The following is a 17,809-nucleotide window of genomic DNA, read 5'->3' as shown; positions in this document are numbered from 1 at the left end:
GCTATCTGAAAAATTCAGTTGAAGCCTGAACCTTTTCAAGGCCAACTAGTGAAAGCAAGGTCTTTCTAGCTTTCTGCTTCCTAAGAGCTATAGATCAATCACATATCTAATGAGTTAGATCAAAATGAATGACCACAATAGGTAATATAAGAACCCTCAGATAACACAAGCATGGTAATCAGGACATAAGAATGAATAAAAACCAAAAAGCAAATTTTGTGATAGGAAGATAAACCACTCCTGAAGAAACCATATTGTTAATAAAGCCTCAAATGAAATTTTTCATTAACACCAGAGTACAAGCTTTTATTCTTAGAACTTACCATCAAAGAGTCTGTCAATAATGTTATACCCAGCCCGAAGATCTGATAAAGAAAACTCATAAAACTTGGTCCAACCCTGTCAAAACAAATTTTAAAAATATTAAAGAACTAAACAGTGTTCAAAGATATATATGTTTGAATCAATGTCCTTAAAATCTTAAAACAAACACAATGTTCAAACTTTGCTAAAAAAAATACAACTCATAAAGAATTTTATAATAAAAATAGCAAACAATAAATATAAAGTAATAGTAAATTTAAAAAAGAAATTTAGTGACCTCCTACAGCATGCAAAGTACTTTATAGCATCAAATTAGTTTTTATTATTTAAGTATTATTTAAGTATGTAATATAGTCACATATATGGAAAAGACATTAATGTAGCAAATTTTTTATTCTATATACATGTACACATTGAGATAATTTCCTATAATTTGTCCTTTAGAACCATAGATTTTCCTTATAAACATGAAAAACAAATACAAAAAAAGGCCTAGAGTTACATAACATTATTTTCTGTACATGACCCAAAAAGCATTCATGTTGGAGCTAAATGAAATTAGAAACCTATAGCTAATACTTACAGTGCCCACATAAAAAGAACATTCATAGAGCTCTACAATGTGTAGAGGATAATGTGAAGCATAATCCAAAATTTCTATCGGAATTCCATTAACCAGTAACTAATTATTTCCATATAAATAAAATATGTTCAAAGTAAAATATAATTAGACTTGAATAACATTTGAGAGCACTGATACAATGAAATTACTTCACTAATTCACCATTCAAAAATACTTATTAAATGTACATAATAGGTCAGGCTTTGGGAACATAATAATTAACAAAAAAAAGGAAATGACTTGTCTTCATATAACTTTCAGTCTAATGTGCTGATGGCAGGAGTGGGGGTGGAGGCAGGGAGGGTGGAGATAATCAATCACTCAAATGTTACAAATTATAACCATAGTACATTTAATGGAAAGGAACACACATGGTATACATAAGAAAGAGATCTGACCTAATCTAATAGGGCAAGAGAAGGTTGCCATGATTGGGAGAGGGGTGGAATAGATAAAAAGACAAAAGTAGAAAGATTTGAGAGCTAGATAGGAGAATAAAATTGACAGAATTTTTGCATTGGATCATGATGAAGGGTGAAGATACCAAAAAGAGAGGCATTATGAATGACTTCTAGGCTTATGGCTTATTCAAATGAATGGTAGTGTTATCCATTGATAAATGGAACAAAGAAAGAATACGAAGTTTGGGAAGGAATATCATAAGATCATTAAACAAAAGCATTCAACAAAACTTATTGAAGGCCTACTCTATACCAGGCACTGTTTCGGTCAATAAGGATGTAACAGTGAACAAAAAGGACAAAATCTGTTCTCCTGAACCAAGACATTAAATTTCAGGCACTTCTGAGACATCCAATTGGAAAGGTCAAATAAGTAGTTGGATGTACAAATCTAAAACTTAGAGAATTGGTCTGAAGTAGACATATAAAACTCAGGGTCACTAGCATTTGGATAATGATCAAAATAAAAAATATTATGGATGATTGTGAAAACCAGAGATTTAAACTTCACTTAATAAGTTATAATATACGTAAGAATTAAAGACCTGTAAGGAACTCATACTCAACAACTGTTAGAAAAATCCCCATAATATTTTAACTAAATGTTCTACCAATTCAAAACAAGATCTTATTAATATTTCTTATACCACTCTACTAGGCCTCATTTGTGAAAAAGAAATGTTTAGTTTTTAAGAGATTTTTTTAAATACCTGAAAGATTAACCAATATTTATAAAAGCCTCAATTTAGAAAATCTGCTTATCAATATTACTTAATAGCAGCAATTTACAACTGATTGTCATCTAATTATCTAATTCATATCACTGCGAATTCTAAAATAAGAACTATGCCCCATGTATCAGAAAGGTAATTTTGCTATTTGGGTCATATTTTCTGATAGAAACAATGTTGTACATTGTGGAGGGATTGCCTAGGTAGCCAAATCCTATTTAGCTCACCTGAAAATCAAGGAACTATGGTTAAGGGGTAAAGGTACAAAGATGAATGAGATGAGGCCTGTTGTCAAGGTATTCACAATCTAATAATAATAATAAATATAAATTAAACAAACCTGCATTACAGGACAATAAGTGCAGTATTGGAAGTAAATACAACACACACGTGCAAACTAGAGAAATTAAGTTAATCCTGCAAACCAAGTGTTATAGCACTGCAATGAAATACCGCAGAAAATAATTTTTTACTAACACAGGGAATGAAAACTGAGCTGAACTAGCAGGAGGTGTTTACTTCTAAACATTGGCTCTAATTTTTTAAAAAAGGAAAATCAAATAAGGAAAACATAAAATAGTTTGTGGAGGGCATAGAGTGTTACTAATAAATGGTCTCTAACAATTAATGGCATTCTATCTTTTGTCTGCTTTTACCTTCAATTTTATGATTGCTTGCAAGCAGTGTGAAAAAAAGTGACATTCTCAAACATATTTTGTGGAAAGGTGAGTTTCTGTATCCTCACTGCAGAGAAATTTAATAAGATTTATGAAGTTCAAAAAATAAGCATATTGAGGAGAACCTAAGATGGTGGCTAGGTGAGACAGGGCAAAAAAAACACCTCCGTGAAAAATACTAGATAAAAGCCAGAAAGTGACCCAGAACACCAGTTCCAGTGATGCACCAGCCAGACAAGGTCTGCTAAATCCACAGGGACCATGCATTTGGTGTAACCGGGAGTTTGCATTCTGAAATGAGCGAGTAAGCCAGCTGAAAGTCCTGCGGCCATGCTGCGGTGTGGGGAAATCGCAGGTTGGCGTTTGGAGATGGACTAGTTCTTTTTGAAAAAAAAAAAAAAAAAAAAAAAACCCGGGAGCAGCTGCAGATACGGCAGTGAGAACTGTGCAGTGAAGCACAGCAGGAGCAGGCTGTAGCCAACGCCTCAGTGTCTGGCGTGGATAGCCCTCCCCACACCCGCTGCTGATTGTCTCGGGGCCGGGGGACAGAGGGGAGCCAAAGGAGAAATAAATCACACCCCGTGCAGACATCTCCCCAGTGGCCTGGGGACGCTCCCGCCCAGGGCCGTACCCACAACCCAGAGCCGTGCCAAGAAACCCAGTGTGATGGGGAGTCTTTCCCGCAGCACCACGCACATGCCACAATATTGGCCGTGGACAGTGGCCTTTACTGCACCCACAGCTAACTGTCCCAGAGCTGGGAAGGCAGAGCTGTGCGAAAAGGGGGAAATTAACACGCTCTATTCAACCATCTTTAAAGCAGGCTGGGAACGCCCCTGCACAGCCCAGTGGCCCAGGGCTTCCCTGGAGGCCGGCGCACACTTGTGACGTGGCACAGCCTTCCCTCAGCAGAGGTCCTGGAAAAGCATGGCTGGGATAGGGGACCTGCTCAGAAATCCTAGGGACCCTACGCCAATACCAAGGACTTGTGGGTCAGTGGCAGAGACAATCTGTGGCAAGTCTGAAATGAAGGCTTAGACTCATAACAGCCTTAAATCTCCCACAACACCTGGGAGGTTTGAATATTAAAGCTGCCCTGCCTCCCTAACCACCCAGACACATGCCCCACATTCAGGGCAGACAACACCAACAACACACCCAAACTTAGTGCACCAACTGAGCCCCACAAGAATCAGATCTTCACACACCACAAAGACAAAGTCGGGGAGAACTGACTTGAGGGGAATAGGTGACTCGCGGATGCCATCTGCTGGCTAGTTAGAGAAAGTTTAGAGATTGGTAATTTTTATATCCAGAAAAAACCCTATCAAGTAAAGCAAATGCCTAGAGGCCAAAAACAACAGAAAATCTTAAAGCGTATGATAAAACCAGATGATATGGACACACAGTACTTGGTGCAATTAATCAAAGACCTAAAATCAAATGATGAGAGCATGGCACAGGACATAAAGGACATGAAGAAGAGCATGGCACAGGATATAAAGGACATAAAGAAGACCCTAGAAGAGCATAAAGAAGAAATTGCAAGAGTAAATAAAAAAATAGAAGATCTTATGGAAATAAAAGAAACTGTTGGCCAAATAAAAAAGACTCTGGATACTCATAATACAAGATTAGAGGAAGCTGAACAATGACTCAGCATCCTCGACGACCACAGAATGGAAAATGAAAGAATAAAAGAAAGAATGGGGAAAAAATAGAAAAACTTGATATACGATAGATAAAATTATTATACGATAGATAAAATAAAACATCCAAACTTAAGACTCATTGGTGTCCCAGAAGGGGAAGAGAAGGGTAAAAGTCTAGAAAGAGTATTCAAAGAAATTGTTGGGGAAAACTTCCCAAACCTTCTACACACTATAAATACACAAAGCATAAATGCGCAGCAAACTCCAAATAGAATACATCCAAATAAACCCACTCCAAGACATATTCTGATCAGACTGTCAAATACTGAAGAGGAAGAGCAAGTTCTGAAAGCAGCAAGAGAAAAGCAACTCACCACATACAAAGGAAACAACATAAGACTAAGTAGTGACTACTCAGCAGCCACCATGGAGGCGAGAAGGCAGTGGCATGATATATTTAAAATTCTGAGAGAGAAAAATTTCCAACCAAGAATACTTTATCCAGCAAAACTCTTCTTCAAATTTGAGGGAGAGCTTAAATTTTTCACAAACAAATGCTGAGAGATTTTGCTAATAAAAGACCTGCCCTACTTCAGATACTAAAGGGAACCCTACCGACAGAGAAACAAAGAAAGGAGAGAGAGAGAGAAAAAAAATTAACAGACATATATAGAACATTACATCCCAAATCACCAGGACATACAGTTTTCTCCAGAATAGACCATATGCTGGGACATAAAACAAGCCTCAATAAATTTTTTTAAAAAACAATTGAATATATTCAAAGCACATTCTCTGACCACAATGGAATACAAATAGAAGTCAATAATTTTTGATTTGTAACTCCACTATTTACTTCCTACAGGATCTAAAATACATAAACTCTAATGACAAATCAGTGTTTTGGGACTCAATGTAAAATATGTAATTTTTGACAAGAATTACATAAAGGTGGGGGAATGGAGGAGTATAGGAACATAGTTTATGTGTAGTATTGAAGTTAAGTTGGTATCAAAGAAAAACATGATTGTTATAGATTTAAGAGGTTAAATTTAAGCCCCACAGTAAACACAAAGAAATTATCAGACAATATGACCACAGAGATGAAAAGTAGAGTATGGGTTACGAGAAGTGGAGGAACGGGCAATGGGGAGTTAAGAAATGAGTGTAGGGTTTCTGTTTAGGGTGAAGGGAAATTTCTAGTAATGGATGGTAGGAAGGTGATAGCATTACAGCATTCTAAATGTGATTAATCCTACTAAAGGAATGCTAGGGAGGGGTTGGAATGGAAGATTTAGGCTGCATATATGTTTCCACAATTGAAAAAAAAAAAAAAAGAAAGAAAAAGACAGTCTAAATAGGCAATGACAATTAAATGCCAAGGATGATCCTGGATGGGATCTGAGGATGAAGGAGAGGAGGCTCAAAGGGACACAGTGGGGACATAAGAAAAAAAAAAAAAGGAAATATAGAATGTAAGCTTTGTCATCAATGTTGAATTTCTTGAACTTCTTAGCTGCGCTTAATGGGATTGCATAAAAGAATGTTCTTGTTCATGGGAATTGTATATGTGAATTACATTGTTTGTTCAAGGATGTGTGCAGCTTGCTCTCATATGTTCAGAAGACAGAGCAATAGATGATGGATGATAGAGAGGGAGGGAGGGAGGGAGGGAAAGAAAGAAATGGTGGTATGACAGGATGTTAAAGTTGGTGGATTGGGGAATCAGGAGAGGGGGGTCGGGGTATGCTGGAATTCTGTGTATGGGTTTTGCATTGTTTTTGCAACTGTTCCTGTAAATTTGAATTTATTTCAAAATAAAAGTAAAAAAAAAAAAAATAAGCATATCCTTTGACCCAAACATTCCACATATAGGAATTTATCAGCATGAATAAAAGTAAAATGAGGGGACTACAGAGATATTTATTGCAACATGTTTTGTAATAGCAACAGGCTGAAAGAATATATATGTCCATCCAACTACAAGAAACTGATATAAATTATGTATACAGACATAATGGAACACAAATAATTTTTAATCAGGCATTAAATAGGCACTGATTCAATAACATTTAAAAATAAATAATACAGATTTTTAAATCCCTAAAATGTATGAGTTAAAAAGCAAGGTGAAGAACTGCTTGTAATAGGCTATCATTTGAGTTCAAAAAAATATGTGTACATATGAATATATAAACTCTGCTTGTATATTTATATAATATTTCTGAAGGACACTCAAGATGTGAGTGGATGTCCTGGGAACAGAAACTGGTGGCAGGAATATAAGCAGGTAATGAGAACTAACTTTTCACTGCAAACATTTTTACAGCTTTTAAATTTTATATTATGTGCATGTATCACCCAAAAAAACATAAAAACTAATTTCTTAAAATATAGGTACCTTTTCTTTTCTCAACAAAGATATATAACATTATCACTATTCTTCATGTATCAGTCAGGATTAAATGAAACATCAGACTAAGGATGGATGTCAGAGCAGTTAGGGGCAAAGGCTATAGAAGAAAGTGGGTCTATAGTCTAGTCTCAATTGCTTTTTAGGTGTGATTCCTTGAGCAAGTTACTAACCATCATTGAGATTCATTTTCCCCCTTTGTAAAATGAGAATAATAAGTGTACCCTCCCTATAAGTGTAAAATGCAAATTTTATGAAACAACACATTGCTATTATTATTTACCTTCTCATTCGTTTGACAAAGATTTACTGACAAACTATGTGCCAGGCACTGTGTTAATCACTTCCAAACATACACTATTTCATTTAATCCTTAAAACAAACATAAACATGAACATTATTGCCACACTACAGTTAAGGAAACTAGTGTTTACTGGAGTTAAAGCAATTAATCCAAATCACACAACTAGAAAATTCTAGCGTCAGGATTCAAACTCAGGTCTAACTCCAGAATCACTGCTCCAATATTGACATGTAACTGAAGTGGAAAGAGAAGCTAAGGGCAAGGGGGGCATTTTGAAAGAGATTTTCCCAACAGAAGCAGGCCAAGTTCAAAAATAAGAGGATGAGAAAGAATTAAGTATGGGAGAGTGGTGCAATTTACAGCTAAGATAGGCATTTGGCAAGAAAAAAGGAGCACTGGTATCAGCTAGGACTACTCTGGACATGGAAAATACAATTGATTTGTAGTGACAGCAATAACAGGTAGGCCCTTCGGTGGGATTCAAAAACCTAGGGTTACTGAGGAGTAGACAGAGTACAGGTGAGAAAGGTCTGAGAGGAGGCTAGAGATAGGCAGATCTTTCTTTCTGGACAATGGTAAGGAATTTGCATATTTTTCCCAAGTACAATAGCAAACCATTTGATGGGCTTTAGTCGGGATAGTGAAATAGGCAAAATTATATATTAGGAAAGAAAATTCTGGCTGATAAATGCAGAAAGCAGGAAGACCAGTTAGAATACTATCTTAGCAAGTAAAACAGGTAAAAGGTGATGTGGCTTGGAAGAAATGGTGAAGTACACAGACTTGAACTGTATTTTGGAAATAGAATAGACAGGATTTGGTAATGGATTGGGAAGGGAGACAAAGGAATAAGAACACATCAAGAATGACTCCTGGGTTTCTAGCTTGAGGAACTAGATGGATGTTGATGCATTTTCCCAAGAATGTCTATATTAAAGGAAAAGCGAGCATAATAAATTCAGTTTTTGAAGTATGAGATATCCATGAGATGCAAACCGTAAAATGATAGCTAACACTTTTAGTTATTGAGGGCTCATTATGGCTCACACATTGTTCTAAACACTTAAACTCAAGAAGTCAAGCAGATAGCTATATATAGTCTGGAAATTTAGCAGAAAGACTGGGTAAGAGATATAAATTTATGAGCCATGAACAAAACTATAAAGTAATCCTAGCTATTTATACTAAATTGTAAAAATATTCTAATATAAACATGTATAGAGCTTAAAATATATCCAAGACATGTTCCTACTTACCTGTGGAATATAATTTCTTCTTTCTTGACATGCAGCATGAAACCATGCAAAACTGAAGAGAGCATGAGCTCGATGTATATTATCTTTTTTGCTAATTTGCTCAGGAGTCCAAGATTCATAAGTGCGCATTAAATTCTTTTTCAAACCTGGAGGTGACTAAAGACAAAAATTAACAAATACCCTATTGTTTAAAATCTTACAAATAAAATAAATCAATGTTTAACACATTTGAGAGCATACTTGCATGAAGAAAATTTTTTAACACTTAACCAATTTGACAAATTATTTTGTTACTCCAAAATATAAAATTATAAAACTAGTTTGAAATTCTATATGCATAATGGTTCATCCCAATTATAAATCCAAAACAAAATTTGAAATAAAAAAATCTAGACAACCAATAATATCCAAAATTATCAAATTTTATGTAATCATGGAGGTTATTTTACTGAAACTACTAGAACACAGATATGATACTGATTATTAATGGGAGGTGCTCGAGTTTAGCGTGCTATTTGAATTTCTATGAAGACTTCAACATATCATTTATATATAATGTCAGTGAATCTCCCTTGAACACAAAGTTTTAGTGGTTATTATCTGACCCTACTAGGCACATAATCACAAATACAGAGCCTAGAACTGAAATTGTATATTAAAGTAGCATCCTAGCACTCAGCCAAAAAAATGCTCATTTGCATTCTTTGTCATTCACATCAGAGCACCTGTTTATATTTCTAAATTATCATCAAAACAAGAAAGAAAATTTTCAAATTCTTGGAAAAAGAGCAAAAGCAGTCCATTTCAAAAAAAAAAAAAACCCTACAATTCTTCTAACATATATTTAAAGAAATCAGTAGTTTGTCTGCCCAAGTTACTCTCATTACTTAGCTTTAAAAGTAAAATATTTTCTCTAAAATGGTTTTTAATATAAAAAGAATGAATAAAATTCAAGCCAACACTTAAAAATGTCTGCTATAAAAGTTATTCCTATTGCAAAAATTTTCTTTATTTTAATAAAAGACTTTTTCATTTAAAATAAAAAAGAAAAGCATCATTGAAGTATTAAGGTACATATTCAAATTTATATTTTTAAAGTGAAAACTTATTATAAAAGTTTATGAAACATTTACAAAACAATTATCATAGACTAGGCCAAATATTCTGAGCACTATTAATTAAAACCTGATATTAATAACAAACTAAATAACCACTGAGAATTTTTAAAAGCATTATGCTAAAGATTATGCAAATGAATAAATCATAAATAATTAAAGAGAAAATAATATGCAGTTACAGACTATTTGGAAAATAACAAAATAAAAATATTAATGGGTCAAAATTATGAGATGTGGTCAGAGATAGGCACAATGGCAAATTCACAGACTTAAAATAATTTCAATATTAATGCAAGTACGAAACAATTAAGCATTCATCTTAAGAAGAGGAGAAATAAAAACAAATAAAATCTAAGGAAGGCATGAGGAAAAAGACAGAAAAAAGCAGGACATACAGGGAGCAGAAAAATAAGTTTTAAAAAGTATTTAACTACGGCATCTGTTATTAGGAATGAAAATTTAAACCCTCTTGCAACTAGTCAAAAAAAAGAGGAAAAAATACTAATGAAATGGAGACTCAACATTTTTTAAGATAATAAATATGTATGTATGTATGTGTGTGTGGATCTCTATCTACATATCTATCAATCATAAAAATTTTACCATTTCAATGGCCTGCACTATTTCCTAGGATAGTTAAAATTATCTACATTGATTAAAGAAATAGGAAACATAATTTCACCAATAACTGAAACCAAACTGAAAATTTCCATAAAAATGTAATCAAATTAGTTCTTAAATAAGGCTCCTGAATAAGGCTGCACATTAAGTTCTTTAAGACATTCAAGGAATAGTTTCCCTGGCAAATTAACTCTTCATTTATTCAAATATTTACTGACTTTCTCCTACATACCAGGTATTATATGTTAGGTACAAAAAAGCAAGAGAAAAAATAGCTCTTGCCCTTGTGGCTCATACAGATCCAGCACTAGAATACAGTATAGTAGAAGGGTATATTGGGAGACTGGCTTCAGAAAATTCTGGAAAGTTTCTTTCTTACTGGATTTTGCAACAGCGTTCATTCAATTAACTTATTCCCAAATATGAAATCATCTTTACATTCCTGGATAAATCCTTATCTTTTTTTCTTCTTTCTTAAATGAGATTAAAACTTTCAGGCAAAAAATAAGAGTAGAAATCATAATCTAAAATAACAAGTAGTTACAAACACTAGGATAATAAGACTTTTTTCTTCAGAAAAAAAGATTATACAAAACGGGGAAGTTTCTGCAAATTGAGAGAAAATGCAAGTTAATCTCTTTTACCAGTTTTAAAAAGTTTGACTTAAGTTTGCTATTATTTTATTTATGAATTTCACAAGTCATGTAATATCATCACAAACACATATAGTTGTGAAGATAGCAGGTTTGAGGAGGATTTGTTTTGTATTACACGTTAGAAGAACATAAGGATGGATGGATGGATGGGTAGATAGGCGGATGGAGAGAAGAAGGGAGGGAGGGAGGAAGGGAGGGAGGAAGGAAGGAAAGAAAGAAGAAAGGAAGGAACAAAACTGAAAACCTTTATTAGCTCTGTGAAAAGACAAATGACATGAAATAAAATTTATAAGGAAAATTTTAATATATTTTAATAAATACCTTATGCTATTATTTATGCATATTAACCTGAGGAAGTTTTGTCTATTTTGTTTAATAGATAGCTGTTCAGAGAGCTCTATAATGCATGTATAGATTATTGCACTTATACAACTAGTGATCCGAGATTTAAATCTTCTTACCTCATAAGTTATCTTCAAACTTGACTGTAGTAAAATAGGAGTAAAGTTGGGATGAACTTCTGCAGTGAGCCAAAGACGAAAGGTATCTTTAGGATGAAGAGTATTCAATTCCTTGTTTACAAAAACAACAACAAATCTGTTTAAATACATACACACTACCACACAATTTCCATTTTATCTATTGATAAACTAATTTTTCTTGTTAAAACCTTTTGTGACATTCTACTCTACTTCCTGATGTTCTGATTATATTTCCCTTTAATTTTCATCGTCTCCATCATGCGAAAATAATGACTAGCTTAGAGTAATGGATGAGTGTGGACCTAGAGCCAGGCCAACTGAGTTGAAATCTGAACCCTGCCAGTTATTTTCAGTGTGACCTGGAGCTCTACAACTTACACCATCTCTGAGCAAGGATAATATTAATACCTACCTAATAGGAATGCTTAAAGGACTTAGAACAGTGCCTGACATATAGTAAGAATGAAATAAGCATTAGTGATAATTGCTGTGCCTAAACTACCAGCCATTCTCAGACATCCATGTTCTTAAAATTTCAATTCATGCTCTACAAGAGTTATATAATGATGTCACTTCCCTTATTGGCAATTTTTAGTAGTATCCTGTTGCCTATAGCACAAATTCAAAGCTTCACCATACAAATTCATCCATTCATTTAACACATACTGTACACTTTAGTCACTTATTTTATGCCTCTGTGTCTTTAATCATCATATTCCTTCTGCCTATGATTCCCTTTGCAATTTGACAATTCTTATTCATCTGCCAAAATATAATTTAAATATCATGTTTTAGGAATATCTTCTCCAAATCTTCATTACCACAATCCCAAGGAGAATTAATCATTCCAGGGTATTTTATAAAAACTCTGTTATAGTATTCATCATACTACAATATAGTTATTTAATGTACTCTGCCTCTTCTAAACTTGAGAGCAAGTTCAAATTCTGTATTTAACTAGGACGTACAATTTCTGACCTTTTTTGTACTTATAAAGTACCTATGGATTGAATGAAGAAATGAAGAAATGAATAGAAGACAAAAGAAATTTAATAGTTCTAAAAGAGAGTGAAGCCTAAAAATTATTTTTAAATATAATCCATATTTGATGTTAATGTTCATTACGAATATCATGTGGAATGTAAAGAGTCAATACGAGCAAAAGTGGCAAAAAATGCCATGCTTGCTTAAAATTATAAATTACAAAAGGAAAGTATACATAAAAACAGTTTAACAATGTAAAGTTTATATAATGTTTTGCCTTGGGTAGTATATCTGAAAGAAAGTAAAAAATAAAAGAAACAATACATTTGTGATATTCCCGGATTTACAATGAGTTTCCTTTTATATCCCAACAATTTAGCTAAGCTTTTCAAAATAAAAGCAAAATAAATAAAAAATCTATACTCTATGCTTCAAAAAGCATCCTCCATTCTCCAAAGTAATAACTGTAACTATATTTTTAAAAGATCAATAACAATCAACTATTTGGAACAGAAAGCAGACTTTAAGTAGTCACAGATCATCTTTATATGTTATAAAACATAAATTATTCATCATACATGAAATTTGCATTTTTTCACATGAGAGATTTTTGTATTAATGGCATTACATAAATATTCATATATTCCTCAGTTCCAAGTTATATATTCTCTCTTGAAAAAAAGTAATGAATCATCATGATCTATCAATTCATTCAGTCATCAAGTTATTCATCAGATTTATTGATTACCTATTTTGTGCAAGGTGCTAAGTTGCCAACTTATGGGGACTGCAGAAATTTTCAACACCTACAACCAAACTTGGGTCTCCCTCAATCTATTCTATTCTGTCCAATTTTATTCTGTATTCTAATCCTGCCAGAATAAATTAATTAATTAATTACTAACTCCCCTGCTAAGGACCTCCTTTGACTATCTAAGTTCCAGACAAAAACTCCAAACTCTTCCGCACAGTTCTTAGGATATTCCATACTAACTTAGTTCCTTCCTAGACATCTAACTCTATTTTCCCACACTGCCCTGCACAGTCTTTCCAGTAAAGTCAAGGACATCTCTGGTTCCTTGTACTAGGAATGCATATCCCAACCACTACGTCTCTACTTATGCTGCTGGAATTAAACATGATATCCTTTCTTTGCCTACACCTAGCTAAAACCCATTCAGCTCTCAAGGAAGATTTACTTCTCCATGAAGTTATCCCTAATTACCCAAGAACATATGCCATCTTCCTTAAATGAGTACCAGACTTAAATCCAGGTATGCAGAGACAACCTATCCAGCAATTTGTTTTATCATAAATGTTATTTTCCTTCTGAGACTATCTGAGTTAAATGAAATGACTATCCCAGTTTACGTTCTAACTTTCTTAGCACCTAGGAAGTTCTGTACTTCCCTCTAACTCCTTTACATATTTTCTTCTCATACATACAGCAGAAAAACAGCATAAAGATAAAGTAACGGTATCGACAGCTCTTCCGAAATTCTTTAAAGCATCTCTCCGTTTTCCTTCTGGCAAAAATATGCTAAGCTTTCCTGTCAATCCTAATAAATAATTTCTTGGTTTCCCTTAAATGCCTGAAAAAAGTGATTCTGTAGACTTCTATTACAATATCCCTCTTGTTTTGCACAAATGTACATATTTAAGAAGAAAATACTTTAAAAATTTAAAATGATTTCTCATCAAATATTAATTTAAAAAATAAATAAATAATGCTTGACATATTATAACAGTGATGCTTCTTGGAGATCAGTAAATTGAACATATTATGTATTATTTCTACTACATTTATCTGAACCTACCTTTTCCAGAACTGGCAGCCAAGATACCACAAGATGTAAATTCTTCAAACAAAGCCATTCTCCATTGCGGGCACAGTCTTTTAGCATTTGAATTGCTATATCAGCTTGACCTTGACCCATGGCAACCTGCAAAAAACAAAAAGCAAAAACAAAAACCAAGGGTTTCCAAATATGTTGTCACATAACATTATAAGAGATTCAAAATTATCCTGCCATACATATTGAACTAACTCAATTATTGTAATATCAATTACTATAAATTTTCAACAAGAGACAACAGACTCTGCTGTCATTTCCAAGGCTGTCTTGTTTTCATCCATACATAATGGCAGATTTTTAAAATATTTTTCATATTTATTAAAAATTTATTATCATTATAGGTTTTCAAATTATAGAACAGAATAAAGAATTATTGAATAGTCTTTTTTTCTCATTCCATTATTTCCCATAATTCCTGCCCTCTCAAAATCAACATTGATCTTTTTGAGAAAGCCAGTGTTTATCATACCTACAGCCTTGTTGACTTCTTTGCAAAATTTAACATCAATACCACACCACTTCCTTGAAATTTACTTCTCTTTTGGTATCTCCAACATTGCACACATTTGGTTCTCAAGCTTCTAGTCTAACTATTTCTCTTTATAATTTCTTGGCTCTTCTTCATCCAGCAAACCCTAACATGTTGGTGGTCCTCAAAACTCTATCATTAGTCCTCTGCTCTTCTACTGCTTCTTGGAGAGAGGAGGTGGGAAGAAAGAGGTGAGAGAGACAAAGTGAAAGAAACAGAGAGAACCCTGATTTCTCATTGGAATTCCTTTCCAATTTTTCCAATCACTGTAGTCCACCTGTGCTTGGAACACTCATGTAATGGAATCAGCCCCTTTATGAAATAGAAACTTCCAGTCACTGAAAATACTCAAGCAGAAGCTGAATGAGCCTAGATAACAGACTTAATACATGAGATTTCTATATTATTTGGATGCTTGGACTAGGTGACAACTTACCACATCAAGTCTAAACTTCTATATTTTTAGGATAATTTACATAAGATTTATATAGCAGCACAGTTATACCTGTGTATGTATTACAATTTAAAAATAAACATATATTGGGGGTCTTGACTCAAACTTTTTTACTGAATACATGTCCAAAACAATTTGAAGAGCATTCAAAAGACAGTACATCATTGGTATCTTTGTTTGTCTTATAAGTATTGATATTGGTTTTGAAATTAGACTATGAAGTCTTTGAGATCAGGAACCAGGTCTGACTCACCGCATACTAAAACACGTAAAGGAGCAGGAAATAAATACTAGTATATTGATTTTTTTTTTTTAATTTCAATTTTTACCTGGAACAAAACAAATACTGGTTGAATTATTTCAATTACATTAGTTTTCCACTACTAAAATGCAAAAAAAAAAAAAAAAAAAAGAAAGAAAAAAAGAACATAGCAGAATCAGAGGAAAATATAAGTACTTTGCTGAACTGAAATAGTAGCTAAAAGCATTTGACTCAAAAAAATTTTCAAAATGATTAAATTGTGTGAAAACACCTTGAAAGTCCATGAAACCTTAGCAGAAAACATTTACTATGGGAAAAGAAAAAAAGCAAAACAGGATGTCAAGAAGACAGTTACTTAAAAAAAGTTTCTTGCATTAAAAATTAATTTTATCACATTAAAATGTATATCATTATCCTTAGCAGATATATTCAGTACAGCAACAAATATTAAAAGTAACAGTATAATTGTTAATAAATCTATCCAAATTTAAAGTTTATTTCATTAAATAATTTTGCGGGTATTGTACACGCAATTCCAAAAGTTCTAGTAGTAAAGCCTACTATGAATGCACAAAACAGAGGAAACTACTTTTCTAACAGTTCAGAATATGATATAGTAAATTCATATTAAATTAATATTAGAGGCTGAAATGAAAAAGATTTAGAAACAATTTTTCATTTCTATTTGGGAAGAGAAAAGAAAAGAACTTATAGCTTCTAAGACCTTTCAGGGACTCTTATATAACTTGTGCATTGAAAGCAAAGGGCTTTAGAAATAAAAAAATAATATTCTGCTACTTTTTAATAATTAGGTAAATCAAAAAAATAATATCTAAACCTGCCTAACTAGCTGTAATATTGTTTTAAAGAAAAGGCAAACTAATACCTGAAATTAATCATCTCCCCAAATTCTGTCTTCTGCCAAAGTCACTGCAGAACAATATAACCTGTAGAAAAAAGGCTTCCCTTCCTAAAGACACCTCATTGACAACTGAATATTGTCATAATCAATTGGCTAATCTACAACTACGATCTGAGTGGTCCTCCCTAGAGTAACAGTGTAAAACCTGCACAACTGCGCCTACCTGCTTTTCTGCTATCTTCTGTTTGCATTGTTTCTCATGAAATTTTTACTTTTCAATTTCTGGATGCTATCAAATATTTACTTTTTAATTATTATTAATTATTTTCCCAATGAAAAGGGTTTATTTGTTTACTTGTCAAAAAACTGAGGGTAAATTAATAAAATAAAATTTCAAACTTGTGTAGAAACTAATTTGAAAAAAGGAGACAATTTGAACAAACAAAAGCTCCTAGATTAACCTATAGAAAAAAATCACATTTTATCAGATAATTTTTTTACTCAAAAATATGTATTTCTTTCACATTAGTGTTTGCAGGTAAACATCATTGTAACTTATTGTAAAACATCCAAGAAAAATTTTAAAAGCTATTCTCAAAATGTAAGCAAGTGTATTTGCTTCCTATTGGTGCTATAACAAATTACCACAGATATAGTGCCTTAAAACAACACAAATTTATTATCTTATCAGACTTCGGGAGATCAGAAATATCAATGGTATAAAATCAAGGTGCTGTAATTTAAAAACAAAAGTTAACTACAAAGCTGAATTCCTTCCAGAGACTCAGCTTCTAGCAGTTACTTATATTCTTTGCTCATGGCCCCTTCCACCATCTTCAAAGCCAGCAGCATAGCATCTTCTCTCCTCTCTGATCTCTCCTTCTGTTGTCACATCTCTTTCCTTCTCTTTGACCGCCCTGCCTCCCTTTTATAAGAACCCTTGTGATTATTATTGGGCCTATCAAATAATCCAGGATAATCTTCCTATCTTAAAATCCTTAATTTAAATACATCTGTAAAATCCCTTTTGCCATATAAGGTAACATACTCACAGGTTCTGGAGATTAGGACATGGACATCTTTGGTGGGGCACTATTCAGCCCACCATAGCAAATATGCCCATTTCACTAACAGGAAAAAATATGTTAGGAGTAGCAATAACAGTGGCAAGGTAGTAATAATAGTGGCAAAACTAGCTGGGTACTCTGTACTGACCTGGTGATAAGACTCTCCACTTCGTTCAGAATTAGCAAGTTCTTGAAGTTCTTGAGAAGGATCAGCACCCGGGGAAATAATTATCAAGATGGGTTCAATTTCTAGTGTCTCTTTGTACAAACGTTTAAGATTTAGAGGAAGTGGAGACAACTCTTTCAGTCCTAAGGATATATTTTAAAAAGTAAAAATAAAAAGCAATATACATCAAAAAGTCTATTGAAACTAATTATAAAAAATAATAAAATACAAAAATAATAACTACTTACAAGAAATACTATATAACTAGGTGAATTACAATCCTATACTTACTAAAGTTTTTTTATTCTAAAG

At 33.2% G+C, this 17,809-nt stretch overlaps 1 protein-coding gene across 1 annotated transcript in view; it reads right to left on the bottom strand.

The window, feature by feature from the left end:
- The window catches only part of DYNC2H1 (dynein cytoplasmic 2 heavy chain 1), a 419,160-nt gene that overhangs the window by 137,230 nt on the left and 264,121 nt on the right, over positions 1-17,809 (bottom strand). Inside the window, exons 76-80 of the mRNA XM_037841237.1 lie at positions 17,480-17,640; positions 14,119-14,244; positions 11,297-11,407; positions 8,441-8,596; positions 324-399 (exon numbers count right to left, since the gene is read on the bottom strand). Coding sequence (XP_037697165.1) covers positions 324-399; positions 8,441-8,596; positions 11,297-11,407; positions 14,119-14,244; positions 17,480-17,640 — 630 coding nt within the window. The remainder of the gene's footprint in view (positions 1-323; positions 400-8,440; positions 8,597-11,296; positions 11,408-14,118; positions 14,245-17,479; positions 17,641-17,809) is intronic.

Source organism: Choloepus didactylus, chromosome 6, assembly GCF_015220235.1.
Source record: "Choloepus didactylus isolate mChoDid1 chromosome 6, mChoDid1.pri, whole genome shotgun sequence".
Classification (NCBI taxonomy): Eukaryota; Metazoa; Chordata; class Mammalia; order Pilosa; family Megalonychidae; genus Choloepus; species Choloepus didactylus.
Note: the sequence above shows the minus strand (reverse complement) of the source record. Positions and strands in the feature narration are given on the sequence as shown.